The sequence below is a fragment of the Salvelinus namaycush genome, unplaced genomic scaffold, assembly GCF_016432855.1.
Source record: "Salvelinus namaycush isolate Seneca unplaced genomic scaffold, SaNama_1.0 Scaffold624, whole genome shotgun sequence".
In the NCBI taxonomy this organism is placed as follows: domain Eukaryota; kingdom Metazoa; phylum Chordata; class Actinopteri; order Salmoniformes; family Salmonidae; genus Salvelinus; species Salvelinus namaycush.
Window position 1 is genome coordinate 107,501 of NW_024061336.1, and position 25,000 is coordinate 132,500.

At 42.1% G+C, this 25,000-nt stretch overlaps 1 protein-coding gene across 1 annotated transcript in view; it reads left to right on the forward strand.

The window, feature by feature from the left end:
- LOC120042156 (polymeric immunoglobulin receptor-like) overlaps window positions 1-25,000 on the forward strand; it is a 33,025-nt gene that overhangs the window by 3,945 nt on the left and 4,080 nt on the right. Inside the window, exons 4-5 of the mRNA XM_038987017.1 lie at window positions 10,483-10,535; window positions 10,743-11,006. Of these exons, the coding sequence (XP_038842945.1) occupies window positions 10,483-10,535; window positions 10,743-11,006 (317 nt within the window). The remainder of the gene's footprint in view (window positions 1-10,482; window positions 10,536-10,742; window positions 11,007-25,000) is intronic.

Sequence of the window (25,000 nt, forward strand, 5' to 3'; positions counted from 1 at the left end):
CCTCAGGCTATGGCAGGAAAATACATATTTGGCTGTATGTTAGTCAGTGTGTTAGTGGAGGCTGGGTGTTTGTAGTGGAACACAGTAACTTCCTGCGTAATAACTGTGTGTTTGTAGTGGAGTGAAAAGACACTGGACCAGAACACTGTAACTTCCTCTGTAATAACTGTGTGTTTCTATATCTGTCTCAGTATCACTAAGCAGTCATGTGTTCAAGATATAAAACCCCAAGTTTCAGTATGAATGCCATCATGAAACCTGCAGAGAGAGAGAGAGAGAGAGAGAGAGAGAGATGGAGGTGGATGAAAGAGACAGGGAGATAGGGTGAGCTATCCCTCTCTTTCTCTCTCTCTCGTGATCTCTCTCTCTCTCTCTTGTTCTCTCTATCACTCTCTTTCTCTAATTCAAATTCAAATTCAAATTCAGGCTGCTTTATTGGCATGAAAAACATTGTTTCAATATTGCCAAAGCAACAATGTATACAATATACAGTACATTGTAATAAAATTAAAAACAATAACAAATAATAATATAAAATGATAGTACATAATAATACAAAATTAAATACAAAAATAACAACAATAAAATGGTAAGTCAGTAGTAGAAATGTAATAAATTTAAAAAGCTAAACATGGAATATGAAACTATAACTTCTTGAGAATATAGGGGGCGCAGTTTCGCATTAGCATAATTTGCTCTCCAGATTAAACTGCCTAGTACTCAATTCTTGCTCGTACAATATGCATATTATTGTTATTATTGGATAGAAAACACTCTCTAGTTTCTATAGCCGTTTGAATTATGTCTCTGAGTGAAACAGAACTCATTCTACAGCACTTTTCCTCCCAGTGAGTGAGATTTCAGAAATCTTGGCCTCTGGTTCCAGGTCAGTTTTAAAGTCCCTGTAAATCCTATGAGGATACAAACACTGCCCACGCCTTCCTCTAGATGTCAGTAAGTGGTGACAATTTGAATGGAGTCGATTGCGCAATCAGTGCCTGTATAAAACGGCAAAGACCGGATGTACCGTCCTTTTGCTCCCTGCGCCTGACGCACGATGGACGTTGGACCTCCTCTCTTTCCAAGCTTTGGTTTAGCCACTTATATATCGCCGGTCATGTTTTTACTCGTTATAGGTGTTAAAAACATCATAAGGTAGTTAATTTAAACCGTTTTATAGCAATTTATATCCGTTTAGTGCGATTTTGAGGCATTTCTTTGTGGTGCACTTTGAAGCGATGGGCACGTTTCCAGTACCGGTCGAACGTTAGTGGGCATTTCGACGGACAAGAGGACATCTTTCGACCAAAAGAAGATTAGACCCAAGAAAGGATACATTGCCCAAGATTCTGATGGAAGATCACCTCATAGTAAGAAATATTTAAGATGATAAATCGTTGTTCTGTCGAAAAATTTTAAACGCATATTCCGCCATTTTGTTTGGTATAGCTTCGCTTGGCGAACCCTGTATTGCACAGTAAGGATAATTTTAGAAATGTAATTCAGCGATTGCATTAAGAACTAATTTGTCTTTCGATTGCTGTCCAACTTATATTTTTTTAGTCAAGTTTATGAATAGTTATCCATGAGACAAGATCACTGTGAAAGATGGCGACCGACATTTTCAGGCTAGTTTTGCTAGTATTGTCATTGTATAACCACGTTTTTTTGTGGCTAAATATGCACATTTTCGAACAAACTCTATATGTATGTTGTAATATGATGTTACAGGAGTGTCATCGGAAGAATTCTGAGAAGGTTAGTGAAAAAATTAATATATTTTGGCGATGATAACGATATCGCTCTCTTTGGCTTGAATCAATGCTCTGGTAACGTTTGCATATGTGGTATGCTAATATAACGATTTATTGTGTTTTCGCTGTAAAACACTTAGAACATCTGAAATATTGTCTGAATTCACAAGATCTGTGTCTTTCCATTGCTGTGAGTTGTGTATTTTTAAGAAATATTTTATGATTAGTAATTAGGTAATACACGTTGCTCTGTGTATTTATTCTAGTCGAGTTGTGATGGTGGGTGCAATTGTAAACTATGATTTATACCTGAAATATGCACATTTTTCTAACAAAACCTATCCTATACAATAAATATGTTATCAGACTGTCATCTGATGAGGTTTTTTCTTGGTTAGTGGCTATCAATATCTTTATTTGGCCGAATTGGTGATAGCTACTGGTGGAGAGAAAAAATGGTGGACAAAGAAAAATGGTGTCTTTTGCTAACGTGGTTAGCTAATAGATTTACATATTTTGTCTTCCCTGTAAAACATTTTAAAAATCTGAAATGGTGGCTTTATTCACAAGATCTGTATCTTTCATTTGGTGTCTTGGACTTGTGATTTAATGATATTTAGATGCTACTATTTAATTGTGACGCTATGCTAGCGATGCTAATCAGTGTGGGGGGGGTGGGGGGTGATCCCGGATACGGGGTTGAGGTTCGGTAAAGGATAACTAACTTATAACTAAATAACTGTCATCTTCACCATTACATCAGTACTACAACTACCATCATCATTACTACTACTACTACTACTACCACCATCATATTTACTACTACTACCACTACTACTACTACCACCATCATCAATACTACTACAACTACCACCACCATCATCACTACTACTACTACTACTACTACTACTACTACTACTACTACTACTACTACTACTACTACTACTACCACCACACCATCATCACTACTACTACTACTACTACTACCACTACCATCATCATTACTACTACTACTACTACTACTACTACTACTACTACTACTACTACTATTATTATTATTAGTAGTACTACTACTACCACCACTACCATCATCATTACTACTACTACTACTACTACTATTACTACTACTACTACCACCACCACTACCATCATCATTACTACTGCTACTACTACTACTACTACTACTACTACTACTACTACTAATACTACTACTACTACTACTACTACTACTACTATTAATAATAATACTACTACTACCACCACTACCATCATCATTACTACTACTACTACTACTATTACTACTACTACTACCACCACTACCATCATCATTACTACTGCTACTACTACTACTGCTACTACTACTACTACTACTACTACTACTACAACTACCATCATCATTAATACTACTACTACTACTACTACTACCACCACCACCATCATCACTACTACTACTACTACTACTACTATTATTACTACTAATAATACTACTACTACCACAACTACCATCATCATTACTACTACTACTACTACTACTACTACTACTACTACTACTACTACTACCACAACTACTATCATCATTACTACTACTACTACTACTACTACTACTACCACCACCATCATTACTACTACTACTACTACTACTACTACTACTAATACTACCACCACTACCACAATCACTACTACTACTACTACTACTACTACTACTACTACTACTACTACTACTACTACCACCATCATCACTAAACTACTATCATTACCATCACCCTACTACCCATACAATGTGGAATGATAATCACAACAACAATAATAATAGTAACAATAATACTAATAATAAGTAAGTTACTGTTTACTATGCAGATGTTATTATTCAGTGTCCCTCAGGCTATGGCAGGAAAATACATATTTGGCTGCAAGAGAAGCCATTGCTCCTTCGCCTATGTGTATTTTGAGTTTTTCTTCTGGGTTTAATAAGTTACAATTTGGAATAAATGTAGTCATTTCTGTGAATAATGAATCTCTTGGTGAGGAACATTTCTCACATTAAAGGAGAAAGTGCATCTCTGTCTCTACCTCCCCTGTTGTGCAGTGACCACATACACGCTCCTCTTTGGGTAGCCATGTCTTTTCATGTCTGCCGGTTTCTATGTCCAAACGGTGGTCACTCAGCCTGTACTTGGTAAGGATCTGGTTCTGCTTCATATCTCTGACAGAGTAGCGATACGAAGCCAATTCATATTCTCTGTTTAGGGTCAGATAGAAATTTAGTCGGCTTTGGGATTTTGTTTTGTTTTTCCAATGTTGTAAATATGAGTCCTTTGATTGGTTCATGATTTTGTTTATTGGAAATCTTTCTTTTGAAGCAGTGCTGGTGTCAGCTTGGTTGGTTAGGTCCAACACCAGCTGACTGAGAGGGCTCGTTTCTGGGCTCAGCTCTTGGGTTTGAAGTGCTTTAAATTGCAGACTTGAATTTGGACTTGAATTTAGATGGAGCCAAAATTATTATGATCTTTTTTGTATTTTCATTACCACTGGAAAGCGGCCCAATTCTGCCCTACATGCATTAGTTGGTGTATTTCTCTGGACTTGTAGAATTGTCTGACAGAATTCTGCATGTAGGGCTTCAATTGGATGTTTGTCCAACATTTTAAAGTCCAGGATATTGAGTGGTCCCCAAACCTCACTTCCGTAAAGAGCTATTGGTAAGATTACAGTATCAAATATTTTGGTCCAAATTCTAATTGGGATGTTGATATTAATAATTTCATTTTTATTACATACAATGCTCTGCGGGCTTTTTCTTTCAGTGCATTCTCTCTATCAATCTCTATCTCTCTATTACTCTCTATTACTCTCTCTCTCTCTATTACTCTCTCTCTATTACTTTCTCTCTCTTTCTCTCTCTCTCTCTCTATTACTCTCTTTCCCTCTATCTCTCTTTCTCTATTTCTTTCTCTCTCCATTTGTCTCTGTCTCTCTTTCTCTACTACTCTCTTTCTCTCTTTCTCCCTGTGACTCTCTCCCTCCATCTCTCTCTCGCTTCATCTCCATCACTCTCTCTCTCCCTCTAGTCACCTTGCTTAAACATTTTCCCACTTGTTTCCATTGTTTTCAGTGGCACCAACCACCATCATCACAAGATCAACAACTGCAGCACTTCCAGCCACAACCACCTTCATCTCACAATCATCATCATCACCATCACCATCACCATCACCATCATCATCATCATCATCATCATCATCACCATCATCATCATCATCACCATCATCATCACCATCACCATCATCATCACCATCATCACCATCATCATCACCATTACTCAACGGATTTGGTAAATCAACATTTACAAATTTGAATGTACAAGTCTCATTTTTGTTAGTGTTAGACATGTCTGTATGTAGTGTTATGATATGAGGGTAGGTTACTGTTATGATATGAGGGTAGGTTAGTGTTATGATATGAGGGTAGGTTAATGTTATGATAGGAAGGGTAGGTTAGTGTTATGATATGATGGGTAGGTTAGTGTTATGATATGAGGGTAGGTTAGTGTTAGACATGTCTATATGTAGTGTTATGATATGAGGGTAGGTTAGTGTTATGATATGTGGGTAGGTTAGTGTTATGATATGAGGGTAGGTTAGTGGTAGACATGTCTGTATGTAGTGTTATGATATGACGGGTAGGTTAGTGTTAGACATGTCTATATGTAGTGTTATGATATGAGGGTAGGTTAGTGTTATGATATGAGGGTAGGTTAGTGTTATGATATGAGGGTAGGTTAGTGTTAGACATGTCTGTATGTAATGTTATGATATGAGGGTAGGTTAGTAGTAGACATGTCTGTATGTAGTGTTATGATATGAGGGTAGGTTAGTGTTAGACATGTCTGTATGTAGTGTTATGATATGAGGGTAGGTTAGTGTTATGATATGAGGGTAGGTTAGTGGTAGACGTGACTGTATGTAGTGTTATGATATGAGGGTAGGTTAGTGTTATGATTTGAGGGTAGGTTAGTGGTAGACATGTCTGTATGTAGTGTTATGATATGAGGCTAGGTTAGTGTTAGACATGTCTGTATGTAGTGTTATGATATGAGGGTAGGTTAGTGTTATGATATGAGGGTAGTTTAGTGGTAGACATGTCTGTATGTAGTGTTATGATATGAGGGTAGGTTAGTGTTATGATATGATATGAGGGTAGGTTAGTGTTATGATATGAGGGTAGGTTAGTGTTAGACATGTCTGTATGTAGTGTTATGATATGAGGGTAGGTTAGTGTTATGATATGAGGGTAGGTTAGTGGTAGACATGTCTGTATGTAGTGTTATGATATGAGGGGTAGGTTAGTGTTATGATATGAGGGTAGGTTAGTGTTATGACATGAGGGTAGGTTAGTGTTATGATATGAGGGTAGGTTAGTGATAGACATGTCTGTATGCAGTGTCACCTTGTAAAGTTACAGAACACCTAGTCAGGTTACCGAACATCTTGTCAGGTTACAGAACCACTTGTTAGGTTACAGAACACCTTGTCGGGTTACAGAACACCTTGTCAGGTTACAGAACACCTTGTCAGGTTACAGAACACCTAGTCAGGTTACAGAACACCTTGTCAGGTTACAGAACACCTTGTCAGGTTACAGAACACCTTGTCAGGTTACAGAACACCTTGTAAAGTTACAGAACACCTTGTCAGGTTACAGAACACCTTGTCAGGTTACAGAACACCTTGTCAGGTTACAGAACACCTCGTCAGGTTACAGAACACCTTGTCAGGTTACAGAACACCTTGTCAGGTTACAGAACACCTTGTAAAGTTACAGAACACCTTGTCAGGTTACAGAACACCTAGTCAGGTTAAAGACCAACCTTGTAAAGTTACAGAACACCTTGTCAGGTTGCAGAACACCTTGTCAGGTTACAGAACACCTTGTCAGGTTACAGAACACCTTGTCAGGTTACAGACCACATGGTAAAGTTACAGAACACCTTGTCAGGTTACAGAACACCTTGTCAGGTTACAGAACACCTTGTCAGGTTACAGAACACCTTGTCAGGTTACAGACCACCTTGTAAAATTACCTAACACCCTGTCAGGTTACAGACAACCTTGTAAAGTTACAGAACACCTTGTCAGGTTACAGACCACCTTGTAAAATTACCTAACACCCTGTCAGGTTACAGAACATCTTGTAAAGTTACAGAACACCTTGTAAAGTTACAGAACACCTTGTAAAGTTACAGAACACCTTGTCAGGTTACAGAACACCTTGTAAAGTTACAGAACACCTTGTCAGGTTACAGAACACCTTGCAAAGTACAGAACACCTTGTCAGGTTACAGAACACCTTGTCAGGTTACAGACAACCTTGTTGTCATGCCCTGACCATAGATTGCTTTGTATGTTTCTATGTTTTGTTTGGTCAGGGTGTGATGTGGGTGGGCATTGTAAGGTTCGTCATATTCCTCCTCCTCGGACGAGGAGGAGCATGGATCGGACCAACACGCAGCGAGGTATGTAGACATAATGAATATTTATTAAAGCAAAGACGAACATAGAAGAACACTTGAATAGAAAAAAACAACAAAACGACGTAGACAGACCTTAACTTGAGAACTTACATAGACACGAAGAACGCACAAACAGGAAAGACTAGCCAAACGAACGAACAAACGAAACAGTCCCGTGTGGTGCAAACAGACACAGACACAGGAACAATCACCCACAAACAAACAGTGAGAACAGCCTACCTTAATATGGTTCTCAATCAGAGGAAAAGTCAAACACCTGCCTCTAATTGAGAACCATATCAGGCAACACATTTAACCCAACATAGAAACACATAACATAGAATGCCCACCCCAACTCGCGCCCTGACCAACTAAACACATACAAAAACAACAGAAAACAGGTCAGGAACGTGACAGGCATTCTATGTTGTATGTCTAGGTTGTCTTTTTCTATGTGTTTGGCCTAGTATGGTTCTCAATCAGAGGCAGGTGTCAGTCGTTGTCTCTGATTGGGAGCCATATTTAGGTAGCCTGTTTTTCATTGTGTTTTGTGGGTGATTGTATTTTCTGTTGTGTGTCTGCACCATTACAGAACTGTTTCGTTTTCGTTTCTGTCTTTCACGTTGTTATTTTGTATTTTCAGTGTTCAGTTGATTCATAAAATATTGACATGGACACATACCACGTTGCGCATTGGTCCTCCTCTTCTCATTCCAACGACGAGCGTTACAGAATCACCCACCAACCAAGGACCAAGCAGCGTGGTATCGGGCAGCAGCGAGTTCTGGACTCCTTGACATGGGAGGAGATTTTGGACGGAAAAGGATCCTGGGCACAGGTTGGGGAATATCGTCGCCCCAAGGCAGAGCTGGAGGCAGCGAAAGCTGAGCGGCGGCGATATGAGGAGGCAGCACGGCAGCGCGACAGGTACGAGAGGCAGCCCCCCCCAAAAAAAATTGGGGGGGGGCACACGGGTTGTGTGGCAGAGTCAGGTTGGAGACCTGAGCCCACTCCTCGTGCTTATTGTAAGCAGCGAGTTACTGGTCAGGCACCGTGTTATGCGGTTAAGCGCACGGTGTCGCCAGTACGTGCCCATAGCCCGGTGCGCTATAGGACAGCCCCCCGAAAGTGTCATGCGAGTGTGGGCATCCAGCCAGGGCGTATTGTGCATGCTCAGCGTGTCTGGTCTCCGGTACGCCGTTTCGGTCCAGGGTATCCTGCGCGGGCTCTGCGTGCTGTGTCTCCGGGGCGCTGCGTTACACTTGTAAAGTTACAGAACACCTTGCAAAGTTACAGAACACCTTGTAAAGTTACAGAACACCTAGTCAGGTTACAGAACACCTTGTCAGGTTACAGAACACCTAGTCAGGTTACAGAACACCTAGTCAGGTTACAGAACACCTAGTCAGGTTACAGAACACCTTGTCAGGTTACAGAACACCTAGTCAGGTTACAGAACACCTTGTCAGGTTACAGATCACCTAGTCAGGTTACAGAACACCTTGTCAGGTTACAGAACACCTAGTCAGGTTACAGAACACCTTGTAAAGTTACAGAACACCTTGTCAGGTTACAGAACACTTAGTCAGGTTACAGAACACCTAGTCAGGTTACAGAACACCTAGTCAGGTTTCAGAACACCTTGTAAAGTTACAGAACACCTAGTCAGGTTACAGAACACTTAGTCAGGTTACAGAACACCTAGTCAGTTTACAGAACACCTAGTCAGGTTTCAGAACACCTTGTAAAGTTACAGAACACCTAGTCAGGTTACAGAACACTTAGTCAGGTTACAGAACCACTGATCAGGTTACAGAACACCTAGTCAGGTTACAGTACACTTAGCCAGGTTACAGAACACTTAGTCAGGTTACAGAACATCTTGTAAAGTTACAAAACACCTTGTCAGGTTACAGAACACCTAGTCAGTTTACAGAACACTTAGTCAGGTTACAGAACACCTTGTGAAGTTACAGAACACCTTGTAAAGTTACAGAACACCTAGTAACACCTTGTCAGGTTAAAGACCAACCTTGTAAAGTTACAGAACACCTTGTCAGGTTACAGAACACTTAGTCAGGTTACAGAACAGTTACCACAACCCCTAGAGTTAGCAGGTATAATGTAACAGTAGGTTTTTCTAATCTGTTCCGTAACAGTGTGTGTGTGTGTGTGTGTGTGTGTGTGTGTGTGTGTGTGTGTGTGTGTGTGTGTGTGTGTGTGTGTGTGTGTGTGTGTGTGTGTGTGTGTGTGTGTGTGTGTGTGTGTGTGTGTGTGTGTTCCAGGTACCCCAGTTGTCATCATGGTGTCTTTTAGTCTGGCAGTGTTATTGTTGGTGATCAGCCTGATCATAGTCCACCGATGGAGATACAAGGTCACAGGTGAGAAACACACACACACACACACACACACACACACGCAGGTCCATAAAATTAGAGTAAGCTCCTAATATGGAATTTTGTTATCAATGTTCATACATTTCAATTAATCTAATCATTCTGCAACCCAGAGTGTGTAAAGTTCTGGTTTCAATGAAACAGACAGAATTCCCAGTTTACAATTGTCAAATCAATGTTTATTCACGAGAGCACTCTCCAGTTCATATTCAAAGACATCCATTTTATACCATGCTCCTTACTTACGCACACACATGCACACGGACATTAGGAGAGTTATCTTCTTCTCCAGAGTTCTCACCACTGTTTATCACTACCCAGCCGACAGTTCCATTCCCCTGAGATTAGGGAAACCTGGAGGGGTACTCCCTGTCCTATCTTACGTTTCTCAGAGCTCTAGCCGGGTCGGTTCAAACACAGTTTAATTGTTTCTAGGTGTTTTCTTAGGCACACACATTCCTCTCTTTCCCTCAACCTAGTTGGACTTATGTTTAATACTTTCATTATTCCTTATACATGCTACATATCCTCTAATCCCTAATGGTTAAATTTCCGGGGAGAATTATTTAATCATTATCTTTAACCTTATAAATGATTTTATCAGTTCCCCTTTTTTACAATTTCTCAGTTTTCCTTTCAGATAAAACAATTAGCATAAAATCCACATCATCAATTGTCCCTGATTGAGAAATAGAGAATGAATAGTCACTGAGGAGTGTCTGAGCCTTGCCTGATTCTATGTGTCTGTGTCTGTGTCTGTGTCTGTGTCTGTCTGTCTGTCTGTCTGTCTGTCCGAGTGATATCTGTGTGTTGTGTTCCACAGGATCTGTCTCTTCAACACACAGAGTGAACCCAAACACAGGAAACAATGAATGGGTCAGTGTCTGTATTTTAATTATTATTTTTTGACTGAGTGAAATCCTTGAGTGTGTTTTTTTTGTCATACTATTGTCCCCTCTTCCTCTACTCCCCTCTCTCAGTCTTTCTCTCTCTCTCTTTCGCTTTCTCTCTTTGTATCTGTCTCTCTTCCTCCTCCTCCTCTCTTCCTTCTAATCCTCCCTCTCTCCTCCTCCTCCTCTCCAGGGTTGTCATGGTGAGGGTGACTATGAGGAGATAATGGAGCGCCCCCTACAGTCAGACTCAGATGCTGCGACCTCCACCATCTACGCCATCGCCAACTTACCCACAAGCTACTCTGACTCTCCCCACTACGCCAGCGTCAACATCCACAAGACTCCCAGTAGCCCCAACGAAGCAACTGCCACCATCTCTAAAGAGGGCAGCTGCCCCAATGAGGCCAACGCTGCCATTACTACAGAGGGCACTTCATCATGTGACTATGCTACTGTGAGCTGTCAAAGCCCCACCTACTCTACTGTCAATCATCCACTCTGCTCCTCTTAGGCTCCTCCCTTCCACTCCACGGGCAGCATACCCATAGACACTTGAGTCACTGGCAACCAATCACAAGATACATACACTCACAGTCACTTAGCTACTTCCTGTTCTCTCAGTGACAGTCAGTTTGCATGTCTTGCCCGGTTGAGCGGAGGTATCACTTTATGGAAAATTTAGGAGCTCGGATGCAAACGCCAAATGTCCTGCTCAAAACTGACAGTGATATAGGGGTGGAGTCAACAAACTCCAAATGCCCTGCTCAAAACTGACAGTGATATAGGGGTGGAGTCAACAAACTCCAAATGTCCTGTTCAAAACTGACAGTGATATAGGGGTGGAGTCAACAAACTCCAAATGACCTGCTCAAAACTGACAGCGATATAGGGGTGGAGTCAACAAACTCCAAATGCCCTGCTCAAAACTGACAGTGATATAGGGGTGGAGTCAACAAACTCCAAATGTACTGCTCAAAACTGATAGTGATATAGGGGTGGAGTCAACAAACTCCAAATGTCCTGCTCAAAACTGACAGCGATATAGGGGTGGAGTCAACAAACGCCAAATGTCCTGCTCAAAACTGACAGCGATATAGGGGTGGAGTCAACAAACTCCAAATGTCCTGCTCAAAACTGACAGTGATATAGGGGTGGAGTCAACAAACTCTGCCATCGCAGTTTAAATTGTTCAATATGAGTGCAGCCACCCAGTAGATTATGATGATGATGAGCATTATAATAATTATAATTATAATTTTATTGTGATGTTATTTTGTCTTAAATGTATTTATGATTGTACATTCTTAACTAAATAAAAAAAACGATCTGACTTCTCCAGACCGTTCCTCCTGACAACAAAGATCATCTATTATGGTTTGCAGGTAGCCCAGCAGTTAAGAGTGTTGGGCCAGTAACAGCAAGGTAGCTGGTTCGAATCCCTGAGCTGACTAGATGAAATAAGGCATTAAATGTGGCTGGACCATCGGAATGTGTTGTGTTAAGGGGAATGTGTCTGGACCAGGGGGATGTGATGTGTTAAGGGGAATGTGTCTGGACCAGGGGGATGTGATGTGTTAAGGGGAATGTGTCTGGACCAGGGGGATGTGATGTGTTAAGGGGAATGTGTCTGGACCAGGGGGATGTGTTATGTTAAGGGGAATGTGTCTGGACCAGGGGGATGTGTTGTGTTAATGGGAATGTGTCTGGACCAGGGGGATGTGATGTGTTAAGGGGAATGTGTCTGGACCAGGGGGATGTGATGTGTTAATGGGAATGTGTCTGGACCAGGGGGATGTGTTGTGTTAAGGGGAATGTGTCTGGACCAGGGGGATGTGTTGTGTTAAGGGGAATGTGTCTGGACCAGGGGGATGTGATGTGTTAAGGGGAATGTGTCTGGACCAGGGGGATGTGTATGGACCAGGGGGATGTGTTGTGTTAAGGGGAATGTGTCTGGACCAGGGGGATGTGTTGTGTTAAGGGGAATGTGTCTGGACCAGGGGGATGTGATGTGTTAAGGGGAATGTGTCTGGACAAGGGGGATGTGTTGTGTTAAGGGGAATGTGTCTGGACCAGGGGGATGTGATGTGTTAAGGGGAATGTGTCTGGACCAGGGGGATGTGATGTGTTAAGGGGAATGTGTCTGGACCTGGGGGATGTGATGTGTTTAGGGGAATGTGACTGGACCAGGGGGATGTGTTGTGTTAAGGGGAATGTGCCTGGACCAGGGGGATGTGTTGTGTTAAGGGGAATGTGTCTGGACCAGGGGGATGTGGTGTGTTAAGGGGAATGTGTCTGGACCAGGGGGATGTGATGTGTTAAGGGGAATGTGTCTGGACCAGGGGGATGTTATGTGTTAAGGGGAATGTGTCTGGACCAGGGGGATGTGTTGTGTTAAGGGGAATGTGCCTGGACCAGGGGGATGTGATGTGTTAAGGGGGATGTGTCTGGACCAGAGGGATGTGTTGTGTTAAGGGGAATGTGCCTGGACCAGGGGGATGTGTTGTGTTAAGGGGAATGTGTCTGGACCAGGGGGATGTGGTGTGTTAAGGGGAATGTGTCTGGACCAGGGGGATGTGATGTGTTAAGGGGAATGTGTCTGGACCAGGGGGATGTTATGTGTTAAGGGGAATGTGTCTGGACCAGGGGGATGTGATGTGTTAAGGGGAATGTGTCTGGACCAGGGGGATGTGATGTGTTAAGGGGAATGTGTCTGGACCAGGGGGATGTGATGTGTTAAGGGGAATGTGTCTGGACCAGGGGGATGTGATGTGTTAAGGGGAATGTGTCTGGACCAGGGGGATGTGGTGTGTTAAGGGGAATGTGTCTGGACCAGGGGGATGTGATGTGTTAAGGGGAATGTGTCTGGACCAGGGGGATGTTATGTGTTAAGGGGAATGTGTCTGGACCAGGGGGATGTGATGTGTTAAGGGGAATGTGTCTGGACCAGGGGGATGTGATGTGTTAAGGGGAATGTGTCTGGACCAGGGGGATGTGATGTGTTAAGGGGAATGTGTCTGGACCAGGGGGATGTGATGTGTTAAGGGGAATGTGTCTGGACCAGGGGGATGTGTTGTGTTAATGGGAATGTGTCTGGACCAGGGGGATGTGATGTGTTAAGGGGAATGTGTCTGGACCAGGGGGATGTGTTGTGTTAAGGGGAATGTGTACAGTCGAGGACACTCATCAGAACGTTGCAGGATGTTTTTTGGTTTAATATAAATCTGTCATCATTTTATTGTGGTGGTTTTATAATGTGATTTTATCTTAATTGTATATAGTTCTGTTTATTCTTCACTAAATAAAAAAAATTGATCTGACTTCTCTAGACCCTCCTTCTGACAGCATAGATCATCTATTATATTATATCAACAAACCAAGACTCCACCTACCAAACCCTCAACACAGCAACCCAATACTCCACCTACTAAACCCTCAACACAACAACCCAAGACTCCACCTACCAAACCCTCAACACAGCCCAAGACTCCACCTACCGAACCCTCAACACAACAACCCAAGACTCCACCTACCAAACCCTCAACATAACAACCCAAGACTCCACCTACCAAACCCTCAACACAACAACCCAAGACTCCACCTACCAAACCCTCAACACAACAACCCAAGACTCCACCTACCAAACCCTCAACACAACAACCCAAGACTCCACCTACCAAACCCTCAACACAACAACCCAAGACTCCACCTACCCAACCCTCAACACAACAACCCAAGACTCCACCTACCCAACCCTCAACACAACAACCCAAGACTCCACCTACCAACCCTCAACATAACAGACCCAAGACTCCACCTACCAAACCCTCAACACAACAAACCAAGACTCCACCTACCAAACCCTCAACATAACAACCCAAGACTCCACCTACCAAACCCTCAACACAACAACCCAAGACTCCACCTACCAACCCTCAACACAACAACCCAAGACTCCCCCTACCAAACCCTCAACACAACAACCCAAGACTCCACCTACCGAACCCTCAACACAACAACCCAAGACTCCCCCTACCAACCCTCAACACAACAACCCAAGACTCCACCTACCAAACCCTCAACACAACAACCCAAGACTCCCCCTACCAAACCCTCAACACAACAACCCAAGACTCCACCTACCGAACCCTCAACACAACAACCCAAGACTCAACCTACCAAACCCTCAACACAACAACCCAAGACTCCACCTACCAAACCCTCAACACAACAACCCAAGACTCCACCTACCAAACCCTCAACACAACAACCCAAGACTCCACCTACCAAACCCTCAACACAACAACCCAAGACTCCACCTACCAAACCCTCAACACAACAAACCAAGACTCCACCTACCAAACCCTCAACACAACAACCCAAGACTCCACCTACCAAACCCTCAACACAACAACCCAAGACTCCACCTACCAAACCCTCAACACAACAACCCAAGACTCCACCTACCAAACCCTCAACACAACAACCCAAGACTCCACCTACCAAACCCTCAACACAACAACCCAAGACTCCACCTACCAAACCCTCAACACAACAACCCAAGACTCCACCTACCAAACCCTCAACACAACAACCCAAGACTCCACCTACCCAACCCTCAACACAACAACCCAAGACTCCACCTACCGAACCCTCAACACAACAACCCAAGACTCCCCCTACCAACCCTCAACACAACAACCCAAGACTCCACCTACCAAACCCTCAACACAACAAACCAAGACTCCACCTACCAAACCCTCAACATAACAACCCAAGACTCCACCTACCAAACCCTCAACACAACAACCCAAGACTCCACCTACCAACCCTCAACACAACAACCCAAGACTCCCCCTACCAAACCCTCAACACAACAACCCAAGACTCCACCTACCGAACCCTCAACACAACAACCCAAGACTCCCCCTACCAACCCTCAACACAACAACCCAAGACTCCACCTACCAAACCCTCAACACAACAACCCAAGACTCCCCCTACCAAACCCTCAACACAACAACCCAAGACTCCACCTACCGAACCCTCAACACAACAACCCAAGACTCCCCCTACCCAACCCTCAACACAACAACCCAAGACTCCACCTACCAAACCCTCAACACAACAACCCAAGACTCCACCTACCAAACCCTCAACACAACAACCCAAGAATCCCCCTACCAAACCCTCAACACAACAACCCAAGACTCCACCTACCAAACCCTCAACACAACAACCCAAGACTCCACCTACCAAACCCTCAACATAACAGACCCAAACTGAAATGATGACACCATTACATTGACACAGAGACAGGAGAGTGTTAGTAAAATGTTATTCTTTGTAACATTTGTACTTTTAGAAGTCCATTCTGCACCATACTTTCTCAATCACTGTGAACATATGTGGATCAATGTAATAAAATGTCAGAAAAAAGTAATAAAATATATTGATGTATAATTTAACTATATTGTCATCATCTCAACAATGTGTTCCTCCTCTGCTGAAACAAACATGGTAACTTTAGAACAGAGAAGTTGACAGTTTTAACACTTAGTCACCACAGCTAGCTGAGTTGTCTGGTGGTTTAGAAATCTAAACTCTGGCCGATTTGAACCAGTTTCATTCTGCAGCACACATATACCTGCAGACACTGAGGTAATTTCAGAGAAATAAACAGGATGTGTAGGATAGTGCCCACCCCCTCCACCTCCACCATCACTACAACCTCCGTCTCTCTGAACTGGGGGGGGGGGAGAGTAGTCGTGGAAGAAAGATCATTTCAGAAACTCTGCTGTCAAACTAGTAGCTGACAGACAGCTGTTGTGGACCTGTGCAAGTAGGTAGTATAGTAAAGTAACTTTAACAGTATAGTAACTGTGATAGTAAAGTAACTTTAACAGTATAGTAACTGTGGTAGTAAAGTAACTTTAACAGTATAGTAACTGTGGTAGTAAAGTAACTTTAACAGTATAGTAACTGTGGTAGTAAAGTAACTTTAACAGTATAGTAACTGTGGTAGTAAAGTAACTTTAACAGTATAGTAACTGTGGTAGTAAAGTAACTTTAACAGTATAGTAACTGAGGTAGTAAAGTAACTTTAACAGTATAGTAACTGTGATAGTAAAGTAACTTTAACAGTATAGTAACTGTGGTAGTAAAGTAACTTTAACAGTATAGTAACTGTGGTAGTAAAGTAACTTTAACAGTATAGTAACTGTGGTAGTAAAGTAACTTTAACAGTATAGTAACTGAGGAGTAACTGTCCAGAATGAAGATACTCCATGTTGTCTCCTGCTGTCTCCTCTCAGGTGAGTTCTCTCTCTCATATATTTATGTAGTAAACAAGGAAATGAACACATGTATTTAAGTAGCAGAAAGGTTAATAGTGGTGAGCTTGTTTCTTATGATAATGCACAAATAAGACTGTAGCAGTATCATAATACAATCTATACATATGTCCACCAGGGGAATTTACACAAGATAAACTAGGAATGATCTGTACAGCAGTAGATAAACTAGAGTGAGCTATGTCAAGAATCCAGTATATAAATTAAATATGTGGTGTATAAACAGTGTAACTAAAATACAGTATCGATTTTGACATGTAAACCTTATTGGGACAAACTTCCTCCAACATGTGTGGGGGATGCAGGCCAGCAACGTCACTACAGAACACCAAACAATACATTCATTGCACTATAACGGTGACAAACGGTGCCCCCAATGTTGAGACAAACTATGGCATTAATGTGTCATATACACATGGTTAGCAGTGTAATGGCTCTCGTCGAACGGAGTGGACCAAAGCGCAGCGTGGAAAGTGTTCATGATTTTTATTTTCAAAAAACACTCAAACATAATAACAAACGCGAAAACGAAAGTGAACAGTTTTCTCAGGCACAGACACTAAACAGAAAACAAGATCCCACAAAACCCAAAAGGAAAATGACAACTTATATGTGATCCCAAATCAGAGACAACGATAGACAGCTGCCTCTCATTGGGAAACACACACGGCCAAAAACAAAGAAATAGAAAACATAGACTTTCCCACCCGAGTCACACCCTGACCTAACCAAACCTAGAGAATAAAAAGGATCTCTAAGGTCAGGGCGTGACAAGCAGATGTTAATGCTTGTGCTTCTAGTTCCGACAGTGCAGTAATATCTGACAAGTAATCTAACAAGTACTCCAACAATTCCGAAACAACTACCTAATACACACACATCTAAAGGGGTGAATGAGAATATGTACATATAAATATATGGATGAGCGATGGCCGTGCGGCGTAGGCAGGGTGCAATAGATGGTATACATATGATATGAGTAATGTAGGATATGTAAACATTATTAAAGTGGGATTATATAAAGTGGCCATATACCATATACAAAGTGGAGTCTCAATTCAACCGCTCAGACACAAGACGTATGTGGCAGGGTCTACAGGAAATCAAGGACGACAAAAAGAAAACCAGCCACGTCACGGACACCGACGTCACGCTTTCAGACAAACTAAACACCTTCTTTGCCCGCCATTTACCCCATATACTCACTCTGTTACTCACTGAACACATCAGTCAATACTGAGCATGTATCATTTTATACCATAGTGATCAATACTGAACTTGTATCATTTTATACCATAGTGATCAATACTGTACTTTATTACTTTACTACTTTATCATTCAACACTGTTTTACTGTATTGCTGGAGTCCTGAACTCATAAATCAATGCTGTACTTTACTTTATCATTCAGCAGTAGACCAGTACCAAACTTTATTAGTAATTAAACAGATCAGGTCTTCATTACAAGTCACATTCAAGGTAATGGTCATATTTAAACATGTTTCCCTTGATGCTCAATGTCCAGACATTAGACTAGTACAGAGCTGCCAAGACGGTGATGTGAGAGTCTATCAATAACACAATCTGAGGATGTCTGTACATACTATAACTCTGTGTCTGTGTTTCTGTTGTAGCTGTGGTCTGTGTATTGTCAGTGGTGATTACAAACAGAGCAACAGAAGGAGGAGATGCTCACATTGAGTGTCCTTATGATCGGGGGTATGAGACATACCAGAAGTACCTCTCTAAAGGGACATACAGAGACAGTGTTGTTGTCATCCAAACCCAAAAACAACGGCACCCAGCGTGGACTCATCAAGGGAGATATTCACTGTGTGACGACACAGAGAGAAGAGTCTTCACTGTGACCATCACTAACCTGACACTAGAGGATGCTGATACATACTGGTGTGGAGTGGATACATGGGGACATGATCAGCCAACTGAAGTCAGGCTCACTGTGGTCAGAGGTTGGTGTCTGAAAATGTATTTTTGTGTGCTTCTGATTACTGTGACATTTTGGCACTATATATATTTGTCTTGATACATTCTTTGTCTGTCTGTCTGTCTGTCTGTCTGTCTGTCTGTCTGTCTGTCTGTCTGTCTGTCTGTCTGTCTCTCTGTCTCTCTGTCTCTCTGTCTCTCTCTCTCTCTCTCTCTCTCTCTCTCTCTCTCTCTCTCTCTCTCTCACTCACTCACTCACTCACTCACTCACTCACTCACTCACTCACTCACTCACTCACTCACTCACTCACTCACTCACTCACTCACTCTCTCACACACACACACACACACACACACACACACACACACACACACACACACAGCTCCTGTTCCTCCCAAACCTGGCCCAGTCACATCCAGACCTCTCCTCTCCATGACACACCCATCAACAAATATCACCATGACAACTGACTCCTCAAACTCCACTACTGGTACATATATTACCCTAAGAGACAGATCTCTCTAAAGACCACGCACCTACATCTCTCTCTCTCACCCTGTCTTATGTATAATAACTTATATAACTTATGTGACTCATATGTTCCAACCAATGGAACAACAGCATCACCACCCACAGACATGACTAGAACACAAGGTAACAACCTCACCACCACAGACATGACTAGAACACAAGGTAACAACATCATCACCACCACAGACATGACTAGAACACAAGGTAACAACAACATCACCACCACAGACATGACTAGAACACAAGGTAACAACAGCATCACCACCACAGACATGACTAGAACACAAGGTAACAGCATCACCACCACAGACATGACTAGAACACAAGGTAACAACATCATCACCACCACAGACATGACTAGAACACAAGGTAACAACAGCATCACCACCACAGACATGACTAGAACACAAGGTAACAACATCATCACCACCACAGACATGACTAGAACACAAGGTAACAACAGCATCACCACCACAGACATGACTAGAACACAAGGTAACAACAACATCACCACCACAGACATGACTAGAACACAAGGTAACAACAGCATCACCACCACAGACATGACTAGAACACAAGGTAACAACAGCATCACCACCACAGACATGACTAGAACACAAGGTAACAACATCACCACCACAGACATGACTAGAACACAAGGTAACAACAACATCACCACCACAGACATGACTAGAACACAAGGTAACAACAACATCACCACCACAGACATGACTAGAACACAAGGTAACAACATCACCACCACAGACATGACTAGAACACAAGGTAACAACAGCATCACCACCACAGACATGACTAGAACACAAGGTAACAGCAGCATCACCACCACAGACATGACTAGAACACAAGGTAACAACAATACCACCACAGACATGACTAGAACACAAGGTAATAACAATACCACCACAGATATGACTAGAACACAAGGTAACAACAGCATCACCACCACAGACATGACTAGAACACAAGGTAACGACAAAACCACCACAGACATGATAGAACACAAGGTAACAACAATACCACCACAGACATGACTAGAACACAAGGTAACAACAACATCACCACCACAGACATGACTACAACACAAGGTAACAACAGCATCACCACCACAGACATGACTAGAACACAAATTAACAACAACATCACCACCACAGACATGACTAGAACACAAGGTAACAGCAGCATCACCACCACAGACATGACTAGAACACAAGGTAACAACAGCATCACCACCACAGACATGACTAGAACACAAGGTAACAGCAGCATCACCACCACAGACATGACTAGAACACAAGGTAACAACAATACCACCACAGACATGACTAGAACACAAGGTAACAACAGCATCACCACCACAGACATGACTACAACACAAGGTAACAACAGCATCACCACCACAGACATGACTAGAACACAAGGTAACAACAATACCACCACAGACATGACTAGAACACAAGGTAACAACAGCATCACCACCACAGACATGACTAGAACACAAGGTAACAACAGCATCACCACCACAGACATGACAAGAACACAAGGTAACAACAGCATCACCACCACAGACATGACTAGAACACAGATATAAAACCCCAAAGTTCAGTCATCATGAAACCTGCTGTTGTCATGTGATAATTTTGAGAAAGAGAGAGAAAGAGAGAGAGAGTGAAAGAGAGGTGAGACACGGAGAGACGGTGTGATGAAGGGGAGAGATAAATGGAGAGAGTTGTGGAGAAGGACATGGTGGGAAAGAGAGACACCTAAACAGGAACAAGAGAAACCACCCTCCATCTCTCTCTTTCTTCGCCTCCATCACTCTATCTCTCTCTCCTCATCTCTCCATCTCTCCCTCTCCTCATCTCTCTATCTCTCTCTCCTCATCTCTCCATCTCTCCCTCTCCTCATCTCTCCATCTCTCCCTCTCCTCACCTTATGGAAGCATTTTCATACTTGTGTCCATTGTTTTCAGTGGCACCAACCACCCCCACCACAACAACAACAGCAGCAACAACAGCAACAACAGCAGCAACAACAACAGCAACAACAACAACAACAACAACAGCAACAACAACAGCAACAACAGCAACAACAACAGACCAACCCACAACTAAATTAATCTCATCATCATCATCATCATCATCACTCAACGGATCTGGTAAATAAACTTTTACATATTCAGATGCCTGAGTCTCACTTTGGTTAGTGTTAGACATGTCTGTATGTAGTGTTATGATATGAGGGTAGGTTAGTGTTATGATATGAGGGTAGGTTAGTGTTATGATATGAGGGTAGGTTAGTGGTAGACATGTCTGTATGTAGTGTTATGATATGAGGGTAGGTTAGTGTTATGATATGAGGGTAGGTTAGTGTTAGACATGTCTGTATGTAGTGTTATGATATGAGGGTAGGTTAGTGGTATGATTTGAGGGTAGGTTAGTGGTAGACATGTCTGTATGTAGTGTTATGATATGAGGGTAGGTTAGTGTTATGATATGAGGGTAGGTTAGTGTTATGATATGAGGGTAGGTTAGTGGTAGACATGTCTGTATGTAGTGTTATGATATGAGGGTAGGTTAGTGTTATGATATGAGGGTAGGTTAGTGTTATGATATGAGGGTAGGTTAGTGTTATGATATGAGGGTAGGTTAGTGTTATGATATGAGGGTAGGTTAGTGTTAGACATGTCTGTATGTAGTGTTATGATATGAGGGTAGGTTAGTGATAGACATGTCTGTATGTAGTGTTATGCTATGAGGGTAGGTTAGTGTTATGATATGAGGGTAGGTTAGTGATAGACATGTCTGTATGTAGTGTTATGATATGAGGGTAGGTTAGTGTTATGATATGAGGGTAGGTTAGTGTTATGAAATGAGGGTAGGTTAGTGGTAGACATGTCTGTATGTAGTGTTATGATATGAGGGTAGGTTAGTGTTATGATATGAGGGTAGGTTAGTGGTAGACATGTCTGTATGTAGTGTTATGATATGAGGGTAGGTTAGTGTTATGATATGAGGGTAGGTTAGTGTTATGATATGAGGGTAGGTTAGTGGTAGACATGTCTGTATGTAGTGTTATGATATGAGGGTAGGTTAGTGTTATGATATGAGGGTAGGTTAGTGGTAGACATGTCTGTATGTAGTGTTATGATATGAGGGTAGGTTAGTGGTAGACATGTCTGTATGTAGTGTTATGATATGAGGGTAGGTTAGTGTTATGATATGAGGGTAGGTTAGTGGTAGACATGTCTGTATGTAGTGTTATGATATGAGGGGTAGGTTAGTGTTATGATATGAGGGTAGGTTAGTGGTAGACATGTCTGTATGTAGTGTTATGATATGAGGGTAGGTTAGTGTTATGATATGAGGGTAGGTTAGTGTTATGATATGAGGGTAGGTTAGTGTTAGACATTTCTGTATGTAGTGTTATGATATGAGGGTAGGTTAGTGGTAGACATGACATCGATACGAGACAATACTGTGCAGCTGTATTCATCGACCAGGCAGAGGCTTTCGACTCTGTCAATCACCACATTCTTATCGGCAGACTCAACAGCCTTGGTTCCTCAAATGACTGCCTCGCCTGGTTTACCAATTACTTCTGAGATAGAGTTCAGTGTGTCAAATCGGAAGGCCTTTTGTCCGGACCTCTGGCAGTCTCTATGGGGGTGCCACAGGGTTCAATTCTCGATCCGACTCTCTTCTCTGTATACATCAATGATGTTGCTCTTGCTGTTGGTGATTCTCTGATCACCTCTACGCAGACGACACCATTCTGTATATATCTGGCCCTTCTTTGGACACTGTGTTAACTAACCTCCAGACGAGCTTCAATGCCATACAACTGTCCTCCAACTGCTCTTAAATGCTAGTAAAATTAAATGCATGATCTTCAACCGATCGTTGCCCGAACCCGCCTGCCCAACTAGCATCACTACTCTGGACGGTTCTGACTTAGAATATGTGGACAACTACAAATACCTAGGTGTCTGGTTAGACTGTAAACTCTCCTTCCAGACTCACATTAAGCATCTCCAATCCAAAATTAAATCCAGAATCGGCTTCCAATTTCGCAACAAAGCATCCTTCACTCATGCTGCCAAACATACCCTCGTAAAACTGACTATCCTACCGATCCTTGACTTTGGCGATGTAATTTACAAAATAGCCTCCAACACTCTACTCAACAAATTGGATGCAGTGCCATCCGTTTTGTCACCAAAGCCCCATATACTACCCAGCACTGCGACCTGTTCACTCTCGTTGGCTGGCCCTCGCTTCATACTCGTCATTAGGATGAGCCAATCCTCATATTTCTCCACCAGCGCCCTCCTCTGCGTTCCATGCTGTACACCTGCAGTAACTATGTAACTACACTGTAGCTATGTTATGTCTGACAATGTAAATAATATATAGCCGTAAAATAGCAATCACATCTAGAACCTTGGGTAAATATGCTGTTATTAACTGTTATTAACTGTTATTAACTGTTATTAACTGTTATTAACTGTTATTAACTGTTATTAACTGTTATTAACTGTTATTAACTGTTATTAACTGTTATTAACTGTTATTAACTGTTATTAACTGTTATTAACTGTTATTAAATGTCAACAACCAGTTTAGTGAAATGTAGCATTGAACTAAACATCTTATCAGTAGTAGTTGTTCAGTGGTTGACAGCAGGCAGTCAGTGTGTTAGTGGAGGCTGGGTGTGTCTGTGTGTTTGTAGTGGTGTGAAAAGACACTGGACCAGAACACTGTAACTTCCTCTGTAATAACAGTGTGTTTCTATATATGTCTAAGTATCACTAAGCAGTCATGTGTTCAAGATATAAAACCCCAAGTTTCAGTATGAATTTCATCATCAAACCTGCAGTTGTCATATATATGAGAGAGAGAGAGAGAGAGAGAGAGAGAGAGAGAGAGAGAGAGAATGTTGTGGAGAAGGTCATGGTGGGAAATAGAGACACCAGAGTACAAAGTTATAATTTTCCTAATATGACTTTTCAGATATTTTAATATCTGATCAATTAGTCTTATTAATGAATCATTCTTTACCTCACGTTAGTCTCATTCCAAACGTCTTAAATCGTTGGTTATCTGCACTAACCCAGTCTTTACTCTAAATCATCCATATGTCAATTGTCTTAATCATTTATTTACTAACTAAGTAAATAATCACAGAAATGCATAAACAAACAAACAAAGTAGATATGGTCACAAGGAAATGATCTGGATGTGCCCTAGTTGGCCAAACCGGCGGCTTGGTAGACAAAGGGACTGAGAAGGGCACGAAAGACAAAAGACACTACACAGTTGATAATTATATTAATTGAAATGCTAATCCTTTGCACATGAACGCTCACTCATTCGGGAACAACTGCAATCAATATTTATATTTATGCTCAGTGTGTCGCCGTGATCTCTGTTGGAATCGTCCTTTTCTGTTGGAAAGTTCATCCGATATTCTCTCTGCATCCCTGGAGTCTTTGGTTAGAATGGATACTTCAGAGTAACATTCAGAAATGTTCTTATAGAATAGATGTTTCGGCGGTTGTCGGTCTTCGCATTCAATGGTGGTTAATTCCTAGCTGTAGACTAGT